This window comes from Desarmillaria tabescens (genome assembly GCF_030435595.1).
Source record: "Desarmillaria tabescens strain CCBAS 213 chromosome Unknown EV420scaffold_5, whole genome shotgun sequence".
Lineage (NCBI taxonomy): Eukaryota > Fungi > Basidiomycota > Agaricomycetes > Agaricales > Physalacriaceae > Desarmillaria > Desarmillaria tabescens.
In genome coordinates, this window is record NW_026848304.1 from 1,610,562 (window position 1) to 1,627,752 (window position 17,191).

Below are 17,191 nucleotides of genomic sequence, written 5' to 3' on the forward strand. Positions count from 1 at the left end.
ATGCTAAACTGGTTCTAGGCCTTTGAATACAAGAGATACATTATTTTCAATATCCCACTGCGGCATTCTCAAAAATTTCATGGTGGGTGATGCATCTGCATAAGTAGATTGCAACCCAAGCCAAACAGCATCCGCATTGTTGTAGCCGACGGCAATGTACAGTTCTCTTGCACAACCTTGGAGTTCGTCGTGCGCTCGTGAGTCCAAAAACCGGCGGAAGGCCAGAATAACCTCCCATACAGAAGTGTCCTTAGGATCGACCCCATGCATTGAGGCAGTCATTGTCTTCAACAGGCTCCGATAGATGCGATGAGAATGCGTATACGCTGATTCCGTACCCACAGCTCCGTATTTCCTCCGAGACAACGCACTTGATGCATCCGCCGCATCTAACTTCTCCAGCATCTGCCGAAAACGTGGCCAAATATCATCCCAAACGCGCCTATACATGAAAGTGCCGACGTGGGTAACCGAGGCTTCTACCAGCGAGGCGGCGGCGCTGACAACGAAAGACTCTGAATCCGAGAGTCGATTGAGTATGAAAGGCCAGGCGGAGTGTATCGATGGTAAGAGAGCAGATTCGGGTAGGACAGCTACTGATGATGCTAAGAGTGTCAGGATGCGAGCTCGTATAATGGGCGATTGGTGGGTTAAAAAGTACAACGATCGAGAGACAATTTGCTTCGTTAGTGCTTGTATAGGTGTGGGAGGTGACTCCTCTGTCGAATCTGCAGCTGCCGCGGGTGTGTCCTCAGCCTGTTCTTGATCTTCTACGCCCTTTCCCTTCTTATCGCCCCACGCCTCTCGGGGCGCTGGGCCGTAATCAACATCCTCTTCCTCTGCTGGTGGATCGTTCCGATGTTCAAACCAATTAAAAAAGTCATTGGACGGCTGGCGATCATCGCGAGGGCCCCATCTGTCCCGCTTATCCTCTGCAACATCGACTTCTTCCATCTTTATAACCTTCATTACTTCTGACAGAACCTCAATCAGACCTTCCACGAGTACCTCATATCCATGATATTCGTCGAGGCGATCAAAACACTCTTCAACCACGTCTCCTGCTTTTTCAACGACACCATCGCCCACCAGCTGTATCATAACAACGAGGACCTTTGTAGCTTCCACATCAAGCCAACGGCGGGTTAGCCGACGGGAGACCGAATCCAAGATGTAGTCAAAGTTTGAAAGTAGTAAATTTGCGGGGGAGGCGTAGGAAGTGTTGGTTGTTATGAAGTTTAAAGCCGCCAGAGCAGTACTTGATAGATGTGAATTGGACGATACCAAAGAATGTAGAACGGGATACAAAGTTTGTATGAAGAGAGTAGCAAACCGAGCCTGGAGGATGCCCGAGGTGATGGATAAAAGCTGAAGAAGCATCGCTCTATGAAGCATCGGCTGCGAAATAGCCCTTGGCTTTGTAGCCTGAGAATGCGACTGCAAAATATGTAAAGTTTCGTTGACCGGAATAACACCTTGACGGTGTTGAACTTCGGCCTGGACATCCTCTTGGTCATACGAGCTGGGGCTTTCTTCCATAGCGTCGACGTCTGGCTGGTCCCATATCTGACTGGTGCTCCTCGCAAGTGCTCTAGCAAGTTTTTCCAGTCGCTTACTCGTCGTATATTTAGGAGAGTCGAGAGCCGATGAAAACAGAGAAACTCTTGCCGCTCCTTCAAGCAGTCTACAGGCGCACCACAAGGCTGCGACGGACCTGCTACCTGTTCCGCTCTGTCCTACATTAACGAACCATTCAATGGTAAACAGACAGCCATCACCAGCTGTCCGTCCAAGGGCATGGAACATTTTAACCAGGGCATCATAGGTGCTTCTCAACGAGACATTCCTGAAGATCACCTCTGGAAACGCTACCCATTGGTTTTGCTCGGAATCATGCTCAAGCATCAATAGGGCGCTTGAGGTTTTGGTGATAGTAACTGGGGGATCGACGAACTCTATAACGGAAAGCAGATTCCAGCCCCATTTTTCGACGCTACCGGTAGGCCCCAGGAGTCGGCCTAGTTCGATAGAAATTGGGTTCTGCGGCGATGTTTGGCCTTCCTTGCCGGACGACAGACGGCACACGGCCTCGATGAGGCCTGCAACATGCTCGACTTTCGCATCTGCCATAAGCGGGAGCAGTCTTGGAAGAGCAGTTAGATTATCTCGCGTGAGTAGCATTAGAGTCCGCATGTACGCGTGGTGATGCTTAGACCATGAAGACAGAAGGCCCAGCAAGGTGGTATGAGCTTCGTTTGAGACCGAGGGGAAGTCCGAAATGGAAAGAGAGAGCAAAAATGATAACAAAAGCGGCTGTGTTTGAGGTAGGGTTGTCGACGTGGCTAAAAGTATGGTCGATGATAGTTTAGATAGGGCAATGAGAGCAGACGGGGTCGGATGTTTAACAAGTGGGGTAAGTGTGTTGAGGGCGATATGTAACTGGGATGATGTTCCACGAAGCCACGAAGGTGTGCGTGGGGTGGCATATTTTGTATTCGGCGCCGGCGTTGGCGGACTTTTTGCCTCGGGATCACAAACCAAATTTATCACATCCTCCAAATCCTCGACCGATGTGACCGCCCCTTCCTGTGTACAGATATCATCAGCGATGGAGCGCACTACAATCTCCGAGAGGACTCCAAGAGCTTTCGAAACGAGATCGCCGTTGGCCCAGCCTTTACGCGCCGTGCCCAACGCCAACTTGGTGGTTGTACTGACAACACCCGGGAGTACTGAGGGAAACAGACTGTCGGGAAAATATGCTGAGAGGAGAAGGTGAATTACGTCCAAACAAGTGTTCTGTAGGGAAAGCGTCCGAGAATCCGTGTTGATGAGAAGTGAGTTCAAGGTCTGCCCTAATATTGGAACAAAATTTTCCGTGCGAGCGTGCTCTTTGAAAAGAGCAAGTCGTGGCTCGGCAAAATCGGAGTGGATCCGCTCGTCGTGTTCAGTGCGAACTCTCAAAAGGGCGAAGAGACATTTCGCCGCTGCCTCCTTTGTCTCGTCGTCTCGTTCTTTTGCTTTCCCATTCCCTTCCATTCCTCCCAATACCGCTCCCGACAACATGAATATCTGCTGCCAAATTGACACCTCGCAGAACCACCACCAATCATCGCAGATAATTCCTAGCACCACGAATATCTTCTCCAGAATCTGGTCTGGAATAACGGTAGATGAATTGCGTTGGAGGATTGTTGAGACGGGAAAGAATGTGTAGGATATTAGTGATTCCGAAAGGACAAACTCAGAGGATTTGATGGTTCGCAAAGCAAGAATCAGGTCGCCTAAGAGTTTCGAAACCGTTGGGATAGAGGTAGGGGTCAACACGGCCGACCCAAGCAATGGGACACACACTGCCTTCAGCTAAGAGAAGCTTAGGAAGGGTTAGCCTAGCAAGAAAGGACAACGTACAGACTGGAATATCCTTCTCGACTGAACTTCAGGATCGTCCATTATCCGACGCATCGACACCTGAATTTTGTGACTAGTACCTCTTATTCCTTGCCTGCTGGAGGACAACGACGAACGAAATAAGAGGGTACAAGGCAAGCCGATGCGGCAAAGGGCGGCTACACACTCCGATCTCCGGATTTGCCTCTTACTTCCATGTCTTCCGGTCTGACTCGATAAAAAATGCTAAAGAACCAAAACACAATCATCTCGTCCCGACACACTCCCTCTTGCCATATCACATCGCTTCTCTGCTAGCTAGAACCCCTACGGTTCCCAAAACGTGCCAAATTTTTCTAATTATACCGCGGTACCCGACATACAGATACAACTCATTTTAATCGCCTCTATCCCAAATGACATTCGATCCTCCAAGGCTATTGCTTATCGATTCCTACGACTCGTTTACCTTCAAGTACGCCCATCATTTGTCTTAGTATGATCGCCATTTAACAACTTTGCGCTCAAGTTTAGCATCCTTATTTCGACAATCTATTCCCGGATGCTGCATCCACATCCTGAAGAACGACAAACTCACGATATCTGATTTGTTGCCTCATCTGAAACACTTTTCGGCCATCGTAGTAGGGCCTGGACCTGGTTCACCGGACAATAATCAGGACATTGGTATCGTCAGGGATTTATGGGATGTTTCTGAACAGCATATGCTGCCCATCTTTGGCGTTTGTCTCGGCCTTCAAAGTCTCGCACTCACTTATGGCGCAGAGTTGCATCGTCTGCCCATCGTAAAACATGGACAGATATCACATATCGTGCATACCGGCCAGAGTCTGTTCGAAGGGGTGGGCCGTGTGGAAGCTGTGAGATATCACTCATTACACGTCACTCTATTGGAAGGCGGCTTCATAGAGCCGCTAGCATGGGCAGACGATGAACCGGAGAATGGAAGGGTCCTCATGGCTATTCGACACAAGACCCAGCCTTTTTGGGCAGTCCAGTATCACCCGGAATCCACTCGTACTTCTGGCGGTGGACATGAGGTTGTCGCGAACTTTTGGCGTCTAGCGCAACACTGGGTTCGAAAACACGGGAGGAGAACGAGTCTTTGGTGTGAGAGCGCCCATCGCGTTTTCGGATCCTCTTGGCCTCAAGCTTCCCCCATACACCAATCGCTTCCCTATTCTTTCCAACCCACTTTGTCCGTTCATACCATTGTTGTTGACGCACCCACAATATCCGTGATGAGCATCTGTGACATGCTTGGAGCAGACGACGAACAGCAGTCATTCGTTCTCTTGGACTCTGCTGCTCGCCCAGGCCGATTTTCAATTGTAGCTTCCATGCAGCCCTTCGCCCTTCAGATTACTTATAATGTCGACCAACCTTTCGTTCGTTTGACTAGAGGAACTACAACCGCGTACGAGAAACTTGGGGACCATGACATATGGTCATGGCTGGCGAGTTTCATGCACAGTCGAAGGGCATGGGGCGGTAGACCTGAGATTCCGTTCTGGGGCGGGCTGATAGGGCTTTTGAGCTATGAAGTAGGCGCCTCCTCTCTGGGGATTTCTCCACGGTCTAGGAATGAGCCTGATCGCAAGCATCCTCATCCCGACGTCAACTTCGCATTCATTGAAAGGAGCATCGTTGTAGATAATTTTACTGGCAAAATATATGTCCAGTCAATCATTCCCGATGATGATGCTTGGCTATCTGAAACATCTCTACTGTTTCAAAAGCAGCCAGACCCGGTCCATCAGGAATGCTCGCTTCCGCACGACAAAGTGGCCGTCTCTCATGCTACGGTAACCCTCCCGGATAAGGACCGGTACATCTCCAACATTAAGCAGGCCATGGAGCATTTATTCTGTGGAAACTCCTACGAACTCTGCCTCACTGCACATACACGAATTCAGACGTCCGTGAAGTCATCTTGGAGTCGTTATAAAGCACTGCGCCAAACTAACCCCGCTCCGCATTCCGCCTTCCTACGTTTATCTCCCACAACCTTCTTATCGTCTTCCCCCGAACGTTTTCTCTCCTTCTCTCGTCCGCCGAATTCCATTTATCAATTAAGGCCAATTAAGGGTACTATCCGGAATGGCCCAGATATCGATCGTGCATATGCAGAAAAGGCCCTCGCCGGAAGCCCCAAGGAGGTCGCAGAAAACCTGATGATCGTGGACCTCATCAGGCATGATCTTCACAGCGTGGTCGGTGAAGGTGTCACTGTACAACAGTTTTGCGCCGTAGAGGAATACGAAACTGTCTGGCAGCTTGTCAGTGTTATTGAGGGCCAATCGTCTTCTGAAGAATCGGGGGGTTGGGAAGTGTTGCGGAGCAGTTTACCGCCTGGTATGTCCTTTCGATATTTCCATTGGTCCTTCTCTGAATTTTCGTTAAATTCATCAGGTAGCATGACTGGCGCTCCGAAGAAGCGAAGCATGGAGATCTTGCAAGATCTCGAGGAATCAGACCGTAGCTTGTATTCGGGGGTGTTTGGATACTGGTGTGTAGGAGGCGGGGGAGATTGGGCAGTGACGATACGAAGTGCATTCCGACATGATGATCCCACTGTTCAACCCGTTAACGAGGAATGGGTAGTCGGCGCTGGCGGTGCTATAACTGCTCTATCTGATCCTGAGGCGGAGTGGGATGAGATGATTATCAAACTTCAGAGTGTTTTGAGGACGTTTGATTAATGTTTTTCATCCTTCTGATCTGATTTATTATTATTACTTTTACTTACCACTATAGACGACTGGATAACATTACACTTCAAGTTAGACATCAACTGTTTGCATCGTACATTGTATCCATACTTCCTCTGAATTCAACTTCATTTTACTAGTAAATTACTTCCTTGATCACGACACAGCCTGACCGACACAGGGTGATTTAGAGATTGAAATTGAAACCCCAACCATCAAGCTCTCGCTGTGCCTGCCTCTCTCTGCCTCTGCCCTGCCCGCTCGCCTACACCCTCGATGCTTAACGTGACGCAAATGTGACATCTGTATGATTCTTAGGGATACATAGCCTGAACGTAATCCATTCTGTCCTTTTACCATCAGTTCGTCTCATCATTTCGCGGCACGGTACCGTTGTCGAGCTCTCGATGTCGACAATTGCACGTGGACAGCATAGCCTGTCGTTGCGACAAACGATCTAGGAAACTGTTCACTTAACACGTTCTCTGGCATAGTCTATACCACCGTGAAATGGCGGAATCGATTGTATCATCTAGTCCACCACCGTACGTGGACATTCTACTCATTCAAAGTTGGTCTCCACTTCCTCAAAGTTCTACCCTAGTTATGACACGTCGGAGGGCATCGCTGTAGCCAGGTCCGGGCACTCAACGTCCAACCAGGGTTCGACGTCTTCTTCTCCAAATCTCCCGCCAAATCCTGCCCCAATCGTATTGAGTTGGTCATCTCCAACAGTTCCTGACGCCGATGTGCAGCTGCACGATCCACACACCTCTGGAAACGTAACTCCGGCATCTCCAATTTCCCAACCTTCCGGATCAACCTCTATACCCACCCAGCCTTCGCATTCTTTGGAGCCATTCGGCAGACCTCCAGGGTGAGCACCACTGCTTGATGATCCATAGCTCGATGACACTTAGGCGTCGAATTCTAGTTATGTTATCGCTAGAACGCCAACAACAAATATTGTCTACTCGTTCTCGCACATTGGGGATAACGCAATGATTCTCATACCTCCGTATGATGCCCCGGACACCCGACCGAAATACCACATCTCCGTTAGATTGAACTGCTTCATTCCATCATCATATATCACTAGTAAGTTCGTATGCGTTATCCTGAACGACTGGACGACATTTGATCTTCACGTAGCCATACGTCGAGGCGCCACACAAGAGGGCGCGATAGTTGGCGATTTTGAGTGCGTTTCAAATGTTACATATCGACCGCGTCTGCTAGAATGGTCACATGCATAAAAACAGAATGGGTATCTCTGACAAGACGGCGACGTTGTTCATTCGAGGCAAAGAATTCCCCATTGGTGACGTACTTGGAAAATCAGGATCCCGGCGCACGGTCAGTTATTTATGCATTGTGATAAGTGCTGCAACGTCATACTCATGTTTGAGCAGTAGGGATTGTGGGACTGGAAGTTCGTTAAATATGTCAGTGCATTTGATGCGGTAACCAGGAAGAGTGCTCAATCTCAATCTTCTTATCTAGGGTTTATTCTGGGATTGTAAGAAGAATCCGCGAAAGGTGAGACTGAATAAACGCCCAGATTTCGACAGTTATTCACAAACAATTCCAGTGTTTTTCCAGTGACAGGAGAACACTTTTTGCCACATTCATGCCAGTCACGAACCTTCGTCAACCTGGCATCCCAACTGTACTGCCGCAGCTTGAAGTGACCCCTCAAGGACAACCCTTTTTCGACGATATCTTAATGTCTGTGTTGATTATCGAGCGATGGCGGTTGACACCGGCTACAGGCGACTATAAACAGCTTTTTAACTAATGGATGACCCAGATTATTTAACACGCAGTGGCTTATATATGTATTGTACTCATTCATCGTTCCTGATACCATAAATCATGACATCCCTCCGACCGTGACCTGTTCACGCACTAGCATCGTCTTGGATGTTGTTAAGTTCGAGACCGTGCCTATTTATTGTTCAACCGTCGTAACAGCATACATCATGCTTAGCTGATATGTGATCTTCCTGAGCCGGCGCTCAGAGTTCTTCGACCAGAAGCACACTGCCTTCGAGCGCGTGAACATCTGCCAAACCCTGACAGTGCCACATCCATATATCCAATCCCATTCACTTAACCCTCACCAGTTCTATGCTCCAATGATTCTGCCGTCCCCCATGTGCGCCTATTTCAAAGCCCTGAAAATCCTGTTGTCGTACTGACTCTCTTATCGCAGTGAAACCTCCAAAGTCGGCTTCCAGATTGGCGTTCCTATACCACCGCCACGCCCGCCGATCCACCCCAACATCCAATATGGATCTACGTCTCCCGTTCCTCCAAAGTGTGTTATCCATGTGCAGCTTTAATTATTAAATAATAACGGACCTTGTACCCGAAAATCTATATTAGATACTTCATTACGCCACGTCCAAAAGAAACCATCACATACAATTTTGCGCCGACACGGTCACCTCTGGACCCAAACTCTATGCTGCTGTACCCACCACCGGACATTGACGTTGACCAGGGTGCACGAACACCGTACCATATATGTGTTAACATGAATTGCTTCACGCCTTCGTCCCATATCACCACGATCAGAAAGTCATCATCTGAAGGCGAATTTGTCGGGGATTTTGAGTTCGTACTTTTTCCTCGCTTGTGGAAGAATATCATCTCAAATATGGCTTCTAGGATTGGTCCAAGTCATGCCAGAATATCCAACACCGTGTGTTTAAGAGGACACGAATGCTCAATCAACGAAGTATTATCGTCTTCGTCCCGGCTGTTTCATAGTGTGAGTAAATGATAGAGCGCTAGTTGTAAGCGCTGCTCACTGATGGCTTTCTTCCAGAACTGGACATGGAAGACTGTCGGTGAACACGATGCACCCGTCACTCTTTACTGGGATGATAATAATGGTGGAAGTGTCATAACTGTAAGATACCTCCTTGCTTGGAGTCAGCATATTGTTGATCCAAACCTACAGTGCTTCCGTTCCAAGGAAAGGACACTGGCCAACCTCCTTGCAAAATTTACGCCACGCAATCAGATGCGGAAGCATGGACGGCCAATCCAGTACCCCAAACTTGAGGTGACTCCGGATGGACACGATTATTTCGAGGATATCCTCTTCTCGGCTTTAATCATCGAACGTATGCGAACCGATCCACCTGGTAAGTGTTAGCTACATGCACTTGATATTCACCCTAGACTTTCTTTTTGCTTTCACCCCCATTACTGCTTTTCTGGCATTTGTATCTCTATGTCACATTGCATTGTCTATATCAACATCTTTGTATCTAGTACATCTGATTTAAAAGTTTTCATGCATCCTCAGGCCATGAGTGCTATATGTTTGAGCTCACTGATAATACGACATGAGCTCCCCGAAAAGACATCAAGTACACAGGCACTTACTTCTGAACCTGCTGGCCAACTTTCATTGGTTCGTAAATCATATCTCCTCCGTCATCCTGGCCCAGATTGATGTGAGCTGCCCGGATTATTCTTGAGCGCTCCGCCAACGCAGGAATGGGTTCTAGATCATAATCAGAAGATAGATGCCAGAAGAAAGTCGACGAGATTCGAATCAGTGGTCGTGAGGGTTGTTCTCTTTTTCGCTGCTCGATGACCTGTCCATCTGTGTCAAAGCAATGGTAGATGGTAGGTAGATAGAATGCATACTGCAAGAGTTCTATCGTTAACAACGACTTCATGATAACCCGCTTTGATTAGACCACCGCTGATGTGCTCTAATTGTTTTCCGGCCTGAACGAGTAAGTAGTTTCCTTCTGGAATCCTGACCGGGATACGTTTGCCAGTGTTTCGAGCCCATATATGTAAGCCGGGATATCTGGAGCGACCGTGGATCGTCAAAAAGTTGAGGTCGGTGTGAAAGCCAGCGAGAATGGTATCTTTCTCTCCGTATTTCACAAGATCCGAAGCGGTGGGAGCTAAAATATGAGGCCTGCCGGCAAGGTCGGAACTCAGAAGGACGACAGCCCAAGAAGCTATTCTTACCCATATCTCCCTGCTTCACGGAACATCTCTGCAGGTAGACCAAGTCCGATGGATGCCATGTCAGCTAGATTTTCCACTCTATGGAGAACGCTAGTGAGTGAGTGGAAAACGCGAGATCAAAGTAGGAAGCATACGCGCGCTTCATAGAAACCCCCCACTTTTCCATGACCGATGGCCAGCGTTCCTTAATATGTTCGGCCTGGGGTACGACATTGGAAGCATTGAGACCAGGAAACTGCGTCTGATATGGTGGCATATCTCCCATCTTCCAAAAGAAGCGACACTTTGGATCCGGATTGTGGGCACTGATATCCAATGGCCTTTCCGAAGGCTCCAATCGCTCGATGACATGTAGGCAACTTGTATCCACTGCACATTTCGGTCTTTCCGTAAGCTCAAGGGTAGCGCCGACTTGGTAGCTGAGCTCGGGCCTCTCATCCTTCTTGAGAATGTCTTCGGGTTGTGCAAAATAATCCTCTAACAAGTCGAGGAAAGTATTGTTGTCCTGTTCTGATACGCGCGAATCGCGTAGAAGCAGAGCGCCGTAGACAATCAGAGCATCCGCAACCTGACTCGAAGAAATAAGAGGTGAATATCGAGACCAATCACTTGGACTCACTTTCTTGCATTCGTCAATCACGACTTCCGTATGCCTAGGCTGGGAAAGAAAGAGGTCTAGATCTATGATAGGCAGATCCATCGAGGCCGGTTCGAGGGAGGCCATGTCGCAAGGTGATAGAGGACAGGTATGTAGTGCAGGAAGAAGGTATTTATTTAGTGCTACCAACTGATAACGGCACAAGGGCGAGAGGTCCACAAGGCGTTCTCAGTTGACTGTTCCAGTGTGTTCCACACGGCACGCGACAAGCGGCTCGCCAGGTGGCTGTGTCAGCTTGGATAAGGGTCAAACTCATGCCTCCGGAAGATCGACTCTCGAAAAGACCACCACCACCACTCTGACTCACGCCACCACCTACACCCACATTCCCCTACCACGATGATCAAGGTTAGTATTCTGTCTTTCCAGGACATTTCGTCGCTGAGGTGTCTGCTAGATATGGAGTATGAAGAAGAACGAGGATGCAGCGGCCAAGAGAAAGCCCAAGGTTAGCGCTGCCCAAATACGAGTGCAGAAAGGTGTGTTTGTGCACTTTGTCTGTGAATTGGCTATTGATAGTCGTTACCCGCCTCTTGAGACTTGACTGAGCTCGACCTTCCCTCCACCATGCAAACAAACTTCCCTGATCCCGCTGATCTCCTCAACTTTACGCTCACTATTACCCCAGACGAAGGTATGTTTGACGTGCTGACATCGCCGTGGTGTATACATGAGGCACTGATCATCGTGCATCCAGGCATGTACAAGGGTGGTGCCTTCGTGTTCTCCTTTGCCATCAACTCCAATTATCCTCACGATCCTCCGAAAGTGAAGTGTACTCAGAAAGTAAGCACCTCATCGCTCTTCACTTCAACCGATACCATTGGCCAATCGGCTTTGCAGATATACCACCCTAACGTCGATCTCGAGGGCAATGTTTGCCTCAACATTCTTCGGGAAGATTGGAAACCGGTTCTTAACCTGAACTCTGTCATGGTTGGCCTGCAGTATCTGTTCTTGGAGCCGAATGCAGACGATCCTTTGAACAAGGGTACGTGAACAGTCGTCTCAACTTGTTCCTCGCCTAATTGCTTTAACTCCTCTCCATTAGAGGCCGCGCTAGAGATGAGCAAAGCTCGAGATCAGTTTTTGAGCAATGTAAAGTCATCGATGCGTGGTGCCAACATCAAGGGCGTACAATACGCTAATGTACTTGCGCGATAATTGTCAAGTATCCCATCATCATGTATCATTTCAATTCCTTTCTCGCTTGTCTGTCGCTCACTGTTTTCCGCGCATCTTTTTACACACATCTACTCCAGTCTTCCGCATTATTTTCTGTATTACCTTTGCACTCCCTAGGTGTGATCAGTAGACACAAGCACTTAGATATCCTTTCCGACTTTGAGGAACTGATTCATTGTGGCTAGCCTAGTAATACAGTGCATTCATTTATGTAAGGATCAATAATGTCATTCAAGTATTGGGGCCCCTATAATGCTCAACTGCCACGGTATGTAGTAAAAGAGTAGGGGCTAATGAGAAGAGGAATGTGGTAATGTTCCGCGGGGTTTTCGAGATTGAACGTTATCTAGGATTGTGTCTGAATAGGCGAAGAAACGTTCAAGGGGTGAACATCACACCTCGACCCACGGATAAAAGCATTTTTGTCCCTTGCTCTCGAAGTACTCTTTGATCCTGAAGATTACCTTGTACGACCCGGCAGTTAGCAAACGCCTCGTTTCTTCTGAGGCCTCCAGTGGCGGAAGAAGGTCCGGACATCTGCCGTCTGAGTTTGTTATCCTAGTGGGATAGTGTTACTTAGTTATGACGCAGTAGATGATAGCCTGACGAACCCTTTTGCCAATGGAACAAAGATGTCTGGTTCATCCTCTGATTTTCCGGGTTCGTAGCGCTGCAGCCTAATCTCTACATTCGGAACAGGCTTTCCTGACGACGAGTCGAGAACTGGTGGAGGTGATTGAGTTGACACTGGTACTCTTAGGACAGAAGAAAAGGCGGACTATGGCAAGTGATAGGAGATCTTGACATTAATATCGACGTTTAACGGGAGAGGCGTTTCGTCGTGAGGTCGAGATGGGAGTGCCGAGATTCCGGGATACGGAACACCGGCCCGCATGGTTCTTGTCGAACTCGACCGCTCTGAAAATCTAGGGGAAAATTCATGCAAATATAAGGCTATGGAATCGTTGAGTAGCAAACTTTAATTTGAATGAGGGAAACTAAACCATGTTGTCAGTTGGTGCCATCCGGCATTGATGCATCGTAAGTACAAGTTATTTTGTGTATAATTAGATATTTGTGCATGCCTCTGTAGTAGGATAATGCGCCATGTGAATAATGGTCCATGGAATCTACTAGATACCTGCGCATAGAATGTCGTAAAGAAGCATCGATGGCTAAGTCCTCGACATTTACTTACAAACTTTAAGTCGAACTTGGTGGTGAGGTGACGGAAATTCCGGTCCGAAGGTATGTGATGTTACGGTCGTGATCGGACGTTGAATTTTTTATTGAAACTACCATGGCTGGCTCGTCGTCGTCGCCGCCGGTGCCTCCCCTTGGAAAATATCTTGCATCTACAGGTGAGACAGGATCTCTGTTTGAAATTCATATACTCACTCGAAGATCAGACAAAAAAGTCCGCGATAAAGCGATCAAAAACTTATCAGTTTTCCTCTCTGATTCTAAAGATGCTCTTCCGCCGCCAGAGATGGCGAGATTGTGGAAAGGAATTTTTTATTGTGAGTCAATGGTAATCCAACATGATACTTTTGGCTGAATTTTTTCAGGCTTCTGGATGTCTGACAAGCCCTTGATTCAGCAGGCTCTCGCAACCGAGCTTGCAGAACTTGTGTTGACTATCACGTCAACGCCAGCTGCGCTTTCGTTTCTAAGTGGATTCTGGGAAACGATGGTTCGTGAGTGGAATGGAATGGATCGATTTAGGTCAGTGCTTCAAGAAATGCTTATTCTTATTAGGCTGAGGTGGCTATAGGCTCGACAAGTATTATATGCTTGTAAGGAGGTTTGTAAATGCAGCCTTCAGACTGCTTATGCGGGCAGGATGGGATAAAACTGCGTGCGATCAATACAATACAATATTGACGCGAGAAGGCGGTCCCCTATGGTATGTACACACGCTATTTACAGATCGTTCTAGCTCTTACATTCTCTCTCCCCAAGCCCCTCTGATATCAAAGTACCCACCAGTCTAACGTATCACCTTTCTGATGTATACATTGAAGAGCTCGATAAAGCTGTCGCAAGCTTCGATTCATCACCTTCCGTACCACCAGCCCCACTGGATACTCTTCTTTCACCCTTTCTCATCCTCGCTGCTCAGACGTCGTCGGGGGTCACATATAAACGTATCAAAACGGCGCTTCTGGACCCACTCTTATCTGCGCTTCCGTCCTCAACTAATTCGGATGGACCCCCGCAAGCGAAACGTATACGTCTGGAATCCAAAGATCCTGAATCCTATCCAAATCTCATAGCGAATGCCTGCATGAGTCCAGAAGACCATGGTCAGATGGATGGGTTGATGCTGCGAAAGAAACTGTTGAGGCGTATATTTGAAGTGGCCAGTGAGTCAAGCACCCGAGGATCTAACCGACGAAGGATGTATGAAATATGGAAGGACGCTGGTGACGGGAACTATGATGATGATAGCGACTAAGTTAGTTACGGGCTGTATGGTACCATTCTTCTTGTCACTTCTGTACTAAGTCTTTTGCGTTATAGAGTATTCCGATGGGTATGACAGCCCTCCTCACAGTCCTCGATGCAGCCAATTCTGGTCCTTCGAATTAAACTGTATTCCTGTTTTGTTGTCAATTTAAGTCTTTTTATGGCATTCAGCTAATGTAATATTGACGAAACGTTGTCTTGGGGGGTCAAGCTCAAATCTAAGGAAAAATCAAGGAGCTTTGAAATCAGGGAACGTGATTCTGGGCTGACATTATGCATGTCGCATTATAGTCTGAACATACCAAGCTTCAAGATTGATCTTATCACTCACGCAACTCGTATACAGTATGCAAATCAGCCTGAGGCCGCTGTGATTCGTATTGCCCAGCCCTTATTCAAGTTATTGAAATTGCCGGACGATAGTTATATTACAGTCACATGTCCGGAAAATAGTTCCACTCAAGTTGCAATAGTTTTTCCCCGGTCCGGAAGCCCTTCCGTAACTTACCAAGAGAGAGCTCAGGGTATTTTAACGCCAGCAGACACCTTCTTCACCTCCAGCCATCAAGAAACTCACGATGGAACCCAGACCTTCTCTTCCTCTGGACGTTCTCATCCACATCTTATCCCACCTGCCCTCCTCTCCGAGGCGTGGGAGCGATGATCCCATCTACGCGTTCGTTGGCTTCCTTAAAGCAAGCACTCTCCTGCGAGAGGCTGCTATGGTCTCCTCTCTCTGGGAACCACACTATCGAGCTCGATATACGCACTACGATGAGCAAGCTGAAGCTCGGCGCCTGGCCATGACCAATGGGGACTGGAGGCTGTTGTACGTTGCTAGGCGTCGGCTGGATAGCGTGGCGCTCCGGCACTTGGACGAAATAGTCCATCAGAGAAGCAGACAGCTCGAGCATGTCGAAAGCATATTCGAGCTGTCTTTTGATATCTGGGATGTTATGCAGACAGAGGCGGAACAGCCAGTCCCAGTGCCGTTTCGGCGGGCGAATGAATATCACGCTGAACAGATCCAGAATATAGGCCCCAACGCACCCACTCGGAGATATTGGGCTCGTTCTATTATGGAATCTATATCAAGGTCTTATGCCATTGATCTATGGACCCGTTCTCAACGCGGCGATGACTCTGTGTCGTTCGTGGAATCATTTTCTGCATTATCTTGCTTTCTGGGCAAATCTCCAAGACAGGTATTCCTGTCTTCCATTCAATCATAATCGTACGACTTAAAATTTTGGACACAGATGTCCGAAATCTTCTCTCCCCTGATAGATCGATGTCGTGCTTATCTCTCGAGACGAGATTATGTTCTCGACCAAGATGATCCTAGCTACGATCTGGTCGAAATGTGCATTGGCGTCTGTAGCTTCATGAGAAGTGAAGGATTTGACGCTGTTGATCGTTAGTCGTCTCTTTCTTCGGTGCTGTAGGATGCTCATGTGATCTCTACGGAAAAGCCGAGAATTTTCATTTGCTGCAGAATATTTTGCCTCATGCATATCTAACAAGTAATAAGAAGACGATACCTATCTCTTTGGTTCACATTTTCGTGGCTATTTCTCGTGCTTTGGGGGTGCATGCTTCCCCTGTTGATTTTCCAGCTCGTGTCCTGGTGCATATCTCCACTCCGGATCCACTAACCGATGATTTCTATGTTGATGTATATGGCTCGAGCACCAAACCCATCCTCACTCTTCGCGAAGATATTGCTGCCCTCTTGATGCAACATGGAATTCCTCCACAGTCGATGGTGCAATACATCTCTCCCTGTGCGGGCCCCTCGATGTTGCTCCGTACGAGTCGCAACATTCTATCATCAGTCCACGGGGGCCATCGGTCGTCTGGTAGTCTGGCGCAAAACTCACTTTATATCGCCTTCTGTATTTATCTTCTCTTAACGTCACGGGAACAATTTGCGGCAAGGGTGACCTTGTATGTTGGTCTACTGGACTGCGTCACCGTCATACCAAATACATTGGCACCTTTGTTTCCAGAGGGAAGTAGTGCTCGAAATACACTAGAAGCCAAATGTCGGACCACCATCGAACGCCACAGGGCTATGACGACTGTCAAACTGCGCTCTTCTCCGGAAAACGCCAGCGTGTCTTATTTTGTTGGGATGGTATTCCGCCACCGTACGCGAAAATACATTTGTTGTATATATGGATGGGATGTAAGTTTATCTAATCGACGCTCCAATTAACGATATTCATTGTTTTCGAAGAACACCTGCAAACAGGATGAAAATTGGATTAAAGAGATGGATATTGATCGCCTTCATCGAGGGAGGAATCAACCATTTTATATGTGTTTCTCACAGGATGGCCTAGAGAGATGTAAGATCCTAATCACTTTGTAATGTCCGTTTAACTGACTAGACCTGCCATAGACGTTGCCGAAGATAACATTGAACCCACACTTGCAACGTCCAGAATGGTCACGGAAATCATTTCTAACGCTCCCAACTTTCCGGTCTATTTCTCTGACATTGTCACCGTGTCAGGAGATCGGGTCAAGCTAGTCCCCAGCCCTGAGGTATTGCATTCATATCCAGAAGATGAAGTTGTAGCACAACACTGGTTGGCAGCGCATTCATTCAGCTGAGAATTCTTCTATATTTCTAGATTACACCGCGCAATTTCTACTGTTTTAATTCACCGTCTGCACATCTACTAAGTGACGAAGAGCATCTCATTTAAGTATTAGTCAATATATCGCCAAAAATACATACTATACAATA

General features: G+C 47.7%; 9 protein-coding genes across 9 annotated transcripts; 6 read left to right on the forward strand and 3 right to left on the reverse strand.

Annotated features, from left to right (window-relative positions):
- Nucleotides 1–3: 3 nt before the first annotated feature.
- Nucleotides 4–3,453, reverse strand: EV420DRAFT_1637705 (armadillo-type protein; the record flags this gene model as incomplete). Its single annotated transcript, XM_060476747.1, has 2 exons — nucleotides 4–3,363; nucleotides 3,412–3,453. 2 exons carry the CDS (start codon nucleotides 3,451–3,453, stop codon nucleotides 4–6), a joined length of 3,402 nt encoding a protein of 1,133 aa, XP_060336636.1.
- Nucleotides 3,454–3,585: 132 nt separating this feature from the next.
- EV420DRAFT_1327944 (ADC synthase) lies at nucleotides 3,586–6,259 on the forward strand. The gene is made up of 3 exons (XM_060468775.1): nucleotides 3,586–3,865; nucleotides 3,920–5,766; nucleotides 5,824–6,259. The coding sequence occupies exons 1-3, from the start codon at nucleotides 3,807–3,809 to the stop codon at nucleotides 6,111–6,113; spliced, it is 2,196 nt and encodes a 731-aa protein (XP_060336637.1). The 5' UTR covers nucleotides 3,586–3,806; the 3' UTR covers nucleotides 6,114–6,259.
- A 263-nt stretch (nucleotides 6,260–6,522) lies between these two features.
- Nucleotides 6,523–8,067, forward strand: EV420DRAFT_968344 (uncharacterized protein). Its single transcript, XM_060484187.1, has 8 exons — nucleotides 6,523–6,667; nucleotides 6,727–6,999; nucleotides 7,057–7,220; nucleotides 7,275–7,323; nucleotides 7,385–7,478; nucleotides 7,538–7,567; nucleotides 7,626–7,661; nucleotides 7,714–8,067. The coding sequence occupies exons 1-8, from the start codon at nucleotides 6,633–6,635 to the stop codon at nucleotides 7,918–7,920; spliced, it is 888 nt and encodes a 295-aa protein (XP_060336638.1). The 5' UTR covers nucleotides 6,523–6,632; the 3' UTR covers nucleotides 7,921–8,067.
- Nucleotide 8,068: 1 nt separating this feature from the next.
- EV420DRAFT_968546 (uncharacterized protein) lies at nucleotides 8,069–9,469 on the forward strand. The gene is made up of 7 exons (XM_060484188.1): nucleotides 8,069–8,280; nucleotides 8,338–8,442; nucleotides 8,511–8,741; nucleotides 8,796–8,898; nucleotides 8,956–9,039; nucleotides 9,091–9,277; nucleotides 9,408–9,469. The coding sequence occupies exons 1-7, from the start codon at nucleotides 8,261–8,263 to the stop codon at nucleotides 9,419–9,421; spliced, it is 744 nt and encodes a 247-aa protein (XP_060336639.1). The 5' UTR covers nucleotides 8,069–8,260; the 3' UTR covers nucleotides 9,422–9,469.
- Nucleotides 9,438–10,848, reverse strand: EV420DRAFT_1262645 (uncharacterized protein; the record flags this gene model as incomplete). Its single annotated transcript, XM_060467131.1, has 6 exons — nucleotides 9,438–9,468; nucleotides 9,522–9,736; nucleotides 9,789–10,071; nucleotides 10,125–10,202; nucleotides 10,259–10,692; nucleotides 10,744–10,848. The coding sequence occupies 6 exons, from the start codon at nucleotides 10,846–10,848 to the stop codon at nucleotides 9,438–9,440; spliced, it is 1,146 nt and encodes a 381-aa protein (XP_060336640.1).
- A 148-nt stretch (nucleotides 10,849–10,996) lies between these two features.
- EV420DRAFT_1515063 (E2 ubiquitin-conjugating enzyme) lies at nucleotides 10,997–12,191 on the forward strand. The gene is made up of 6 exons (XM_060471871.1): nucleotides 10,997–11,130; nucleotides 11,180–11,261; nucleotides 11,321–11,416; nucleotides 11,480–11,568; nucleotides 11,626–11,773; nucleotides 11,834–12,191. Exons 1-6 carry the CDS (start codon nucleotides 11,122–11,124, stop codon nucleotides 11,944–11,946), a joined length of 537 nt encoding a protein of 178 aa, XP_060336641.1. The 5' UTR covers nucleotides 10,997–11,121; the 3' UTR covers nucleotides 11,947–12,191.
- Nucleotides 12,192–12,963, reverse strand: EV420DRAFT_1515067 (uncharacterized protein). The gene is made up of 4 exons (XM_060471872.1): nucleotides 12,747–12,963; nucleotides 12,579–12,690; nucleotides 12,366–12,525; nucleotides 12,192–12,313 (listed from the first exon to the last, which is right to left on the reverse strand). The coding sequence occupies exons 1-4, from the start codon at nucleotides 12,772–12,774 to the stop codon at nucleotides 12,224–12,226; spliced, it is 390 nt and encodes a 129-aa protein (XP_060336642.1). The 5' UTR covers nucleotides 12,775–12,963; the 3' UTR covers nucleotides 12,192–12,223.
- Nucleotides 12,964–13,001: 38 nt separating this feature from the next.
- On the forward strand, nucleotides 13,002–14,743 carry EV420DRAFT_1302359 (nucleolar protein,Nop52-domain-containing protein). The gene is made up of 5 exons (XM_060468414.1): nucleotides 13,002–13,328; nucleotides 13,377–13,487; nucleotides 13,536–13,692; nucleotides 13,742–13,873; nucleotides 13,930–14,743. Exons 1-5 carry the CDS (start codon nucleotides 13,268–13,270, stop codon nucleotides 14,423–14,425), a joined length of 957 nt encoding a protein of 318 aa, XP_060336643.1. The 5' UTR covers nucleotides 13,002–13,267; the 3' UTR covers nucleotides 14,426–14,743.
- A 190-nt stretch (nucleotides 14,744–14,933) lies between these two features.
- EV420DRAFT_1515071 (uncharacterized protein) lies at nucleotides 14,934–17,187 on the forward strand. The gene is made up of 5 exons (XM_060471873.1): nucleotides 14,934–15,641; nucleotides 15,696–15,852; nucleotides 15,909–16,624; nucleotides 16,676–16,787; nucleotides 16,841–17,187. The coding sequence occupies exons 1-5, from the start codon at nucleotides 15,015–15,017 to the stop codon at nucleotides 17,053–17,055; spliced, it is 1,827 nt and encodes a 608-aa protein (XP_060336644.1). The 5' UTR covers nucleotides 14,934–15,014; the 3' UTR covers nucleotides 17,056–17,187.
- The last annotated feature ends 4 nt before the right edge of the window (nucleotides 17,188–17,191 follow it).

What these genes read in the sequence shown, in the direction of transcription:
- EV420DRAFT_968344 (XM_060484187.1), top strand. Translation starts at nt 6,633, where the DNA reads ATGGCGGAATCGATTGTATCATCTAGTCCACCACC. An exon ending in GTATCATCTAGTCCACCACC is followed by an intron (nt 6,668 to 6,726) that starts GTACGTGGACAT and finishes GTTCTACCCTAG; the next exon opens with TTATGACACGTCGGAGGGCA. An exon ending in TCCATCATCATATATCACTA is followed by an intron (nt 7,221 to 7,274) that starts GTAAGTTCGTAT and finishes ATCTTCACGTAG; the next exon opens with CCATACGTCGAGGCGCCACA.
- EV420DRAFT_968546 (XM_060484188.1), top strand. Translation starts at nt 8,261, where the DNA reads ATGATTCTGCCGTCCCCCAT. An exon ending in ATGATTCTGCCGTCCCCCAT is followed by an intron (nt 8,281 to 8,337) that starts GTGCGCCTATTT and finishes CTCTTATCGCAG; the next exon opens with TGAAACCTCCAAAGTCGGCT. An exon ending in GAATTTGTCGGGGATTTTGA is followed by an intron (nt 8,742 to 8,795) that starts GTTCGTACTTTT and finishes TATGGCTTCTAG; the next exon opens with GATTGGTCCAAGTCATGCCA.
- EV420DRAFT_1515071 (XM_060471873.1), top strand. Translation starts at nt 15,015, where the DNA reads ATGGAACCCAGACCTTCTCTTCCTCTGGACGTTCTCATCCACATCTTA. An exon ending in TGGGCAAATCTCCAAGACAG is followed by an intron (nt 15,642 to 15,695) that starts GTATTCCTGTCT and finishes TTTTGGACACAG; the next exon opens with ATGTCCGAAATCTTCTCTCC. An exon ending in ACAGGATGGCCTAGAGAGAT is followed by an intron (nt 16,788 to 16,840) that starts GTAAGATCCTAA and finishes GACCTGCCATAG; the next exon opens with ACGTTGCCGAAGATAACATT.
- EV420DRAFT_1515063 (XM_060471871.1), top strand. An exon ending in CCAAATACGAGTGCAGAAAG is followed by an intron (nt 11,262 to 11,320) that starts GTGTGTTTGTGC and finishes CCGCCTCTTGAG; the next exon opens with ACTTGACTGAGCTCGACCTT. An exon ending in AGACGATCCTTTGAACAAGG is followed by an intron (nt 11,774 to 11,833) that starts GTACGTGAACAG and finishes CCTCTCCATTAG; the next exon opens with AGGCCGCGCTAGAGATGAGC.
- EV420DRAFT_1327944 (XM_060468775.1), top strand. Translation starts at nt 3,807, where the DNA reads ATGACATTCGATCCTCCAAGGCTATTGCTTATCGATTCCTACGACTCG. An exon ending in TACGACTCGTTTACCTTCAA is followed by an intron (nt 3,866 to 3,919) that starts GTACGCCCATCA and finishes TTTGCGCTCAAG; the next exon opens with TTTAGCATCCTTATTTCGAC. An exon ending in GCGGAGCAGTTTACCGCCTG is followed by an intron (nt 5,767 to 5,823) that starts GTATGTCCTTTC and finishes TAAATTCATCAG; the next exon opens with GTAGCATGACTGGCGCTCCG.
- EV420DRAFT_1302359 (XM_060468414.1), top strand. Translation starts at nt 13,268, where the DNA reads ATGGCTGGCTCGTCGTCGTCGCCGCCGGTGCCTCCCCTTGGAAAATAT. An exon ending in AAAATATCTTGCATCTACAG is followed by an intron (nt 13,329 to 13,376) that starts GTGAGACAGGAT and finishes CTCGAAGATCAG; the next exon opens with ACAAAAAAGTCCGCGATAAA. An exon ending in CGAGAAGGCGGTCCCCTATG is followed by an intron (nt 13,874 to 13,929) that starts GTATGTACACAC and finishes TCTCTCCCCAAG; the next exon opens with CCCCTCTGATATCAAAGTAC.
- EV420DRAFT_1515067 (XM_060471872.1), bottom strand. Translation starts at nt 12,774, where the DNA reads ATGTCAAGATCTCCTATCACTTGCCATA. An exon ending in ATCTCCTATCACTTGCCATA is followed by an intron (nt 12,691 to 12,746) that starts GTCCGCCTTTTC and finishes CACCTCCACCAG; the next exon opens with TTCTCGACTCGTCGTCAGGA. An exon ending in GCTTTTATCCGTGGGTCGAG is followed by an intron (nt 12,314 to 12,365) that starts GTGTGATGTTCA and finishes ACACAATCCTAG; the next exon opens with ATAACGTTCAATCTCGAAAA.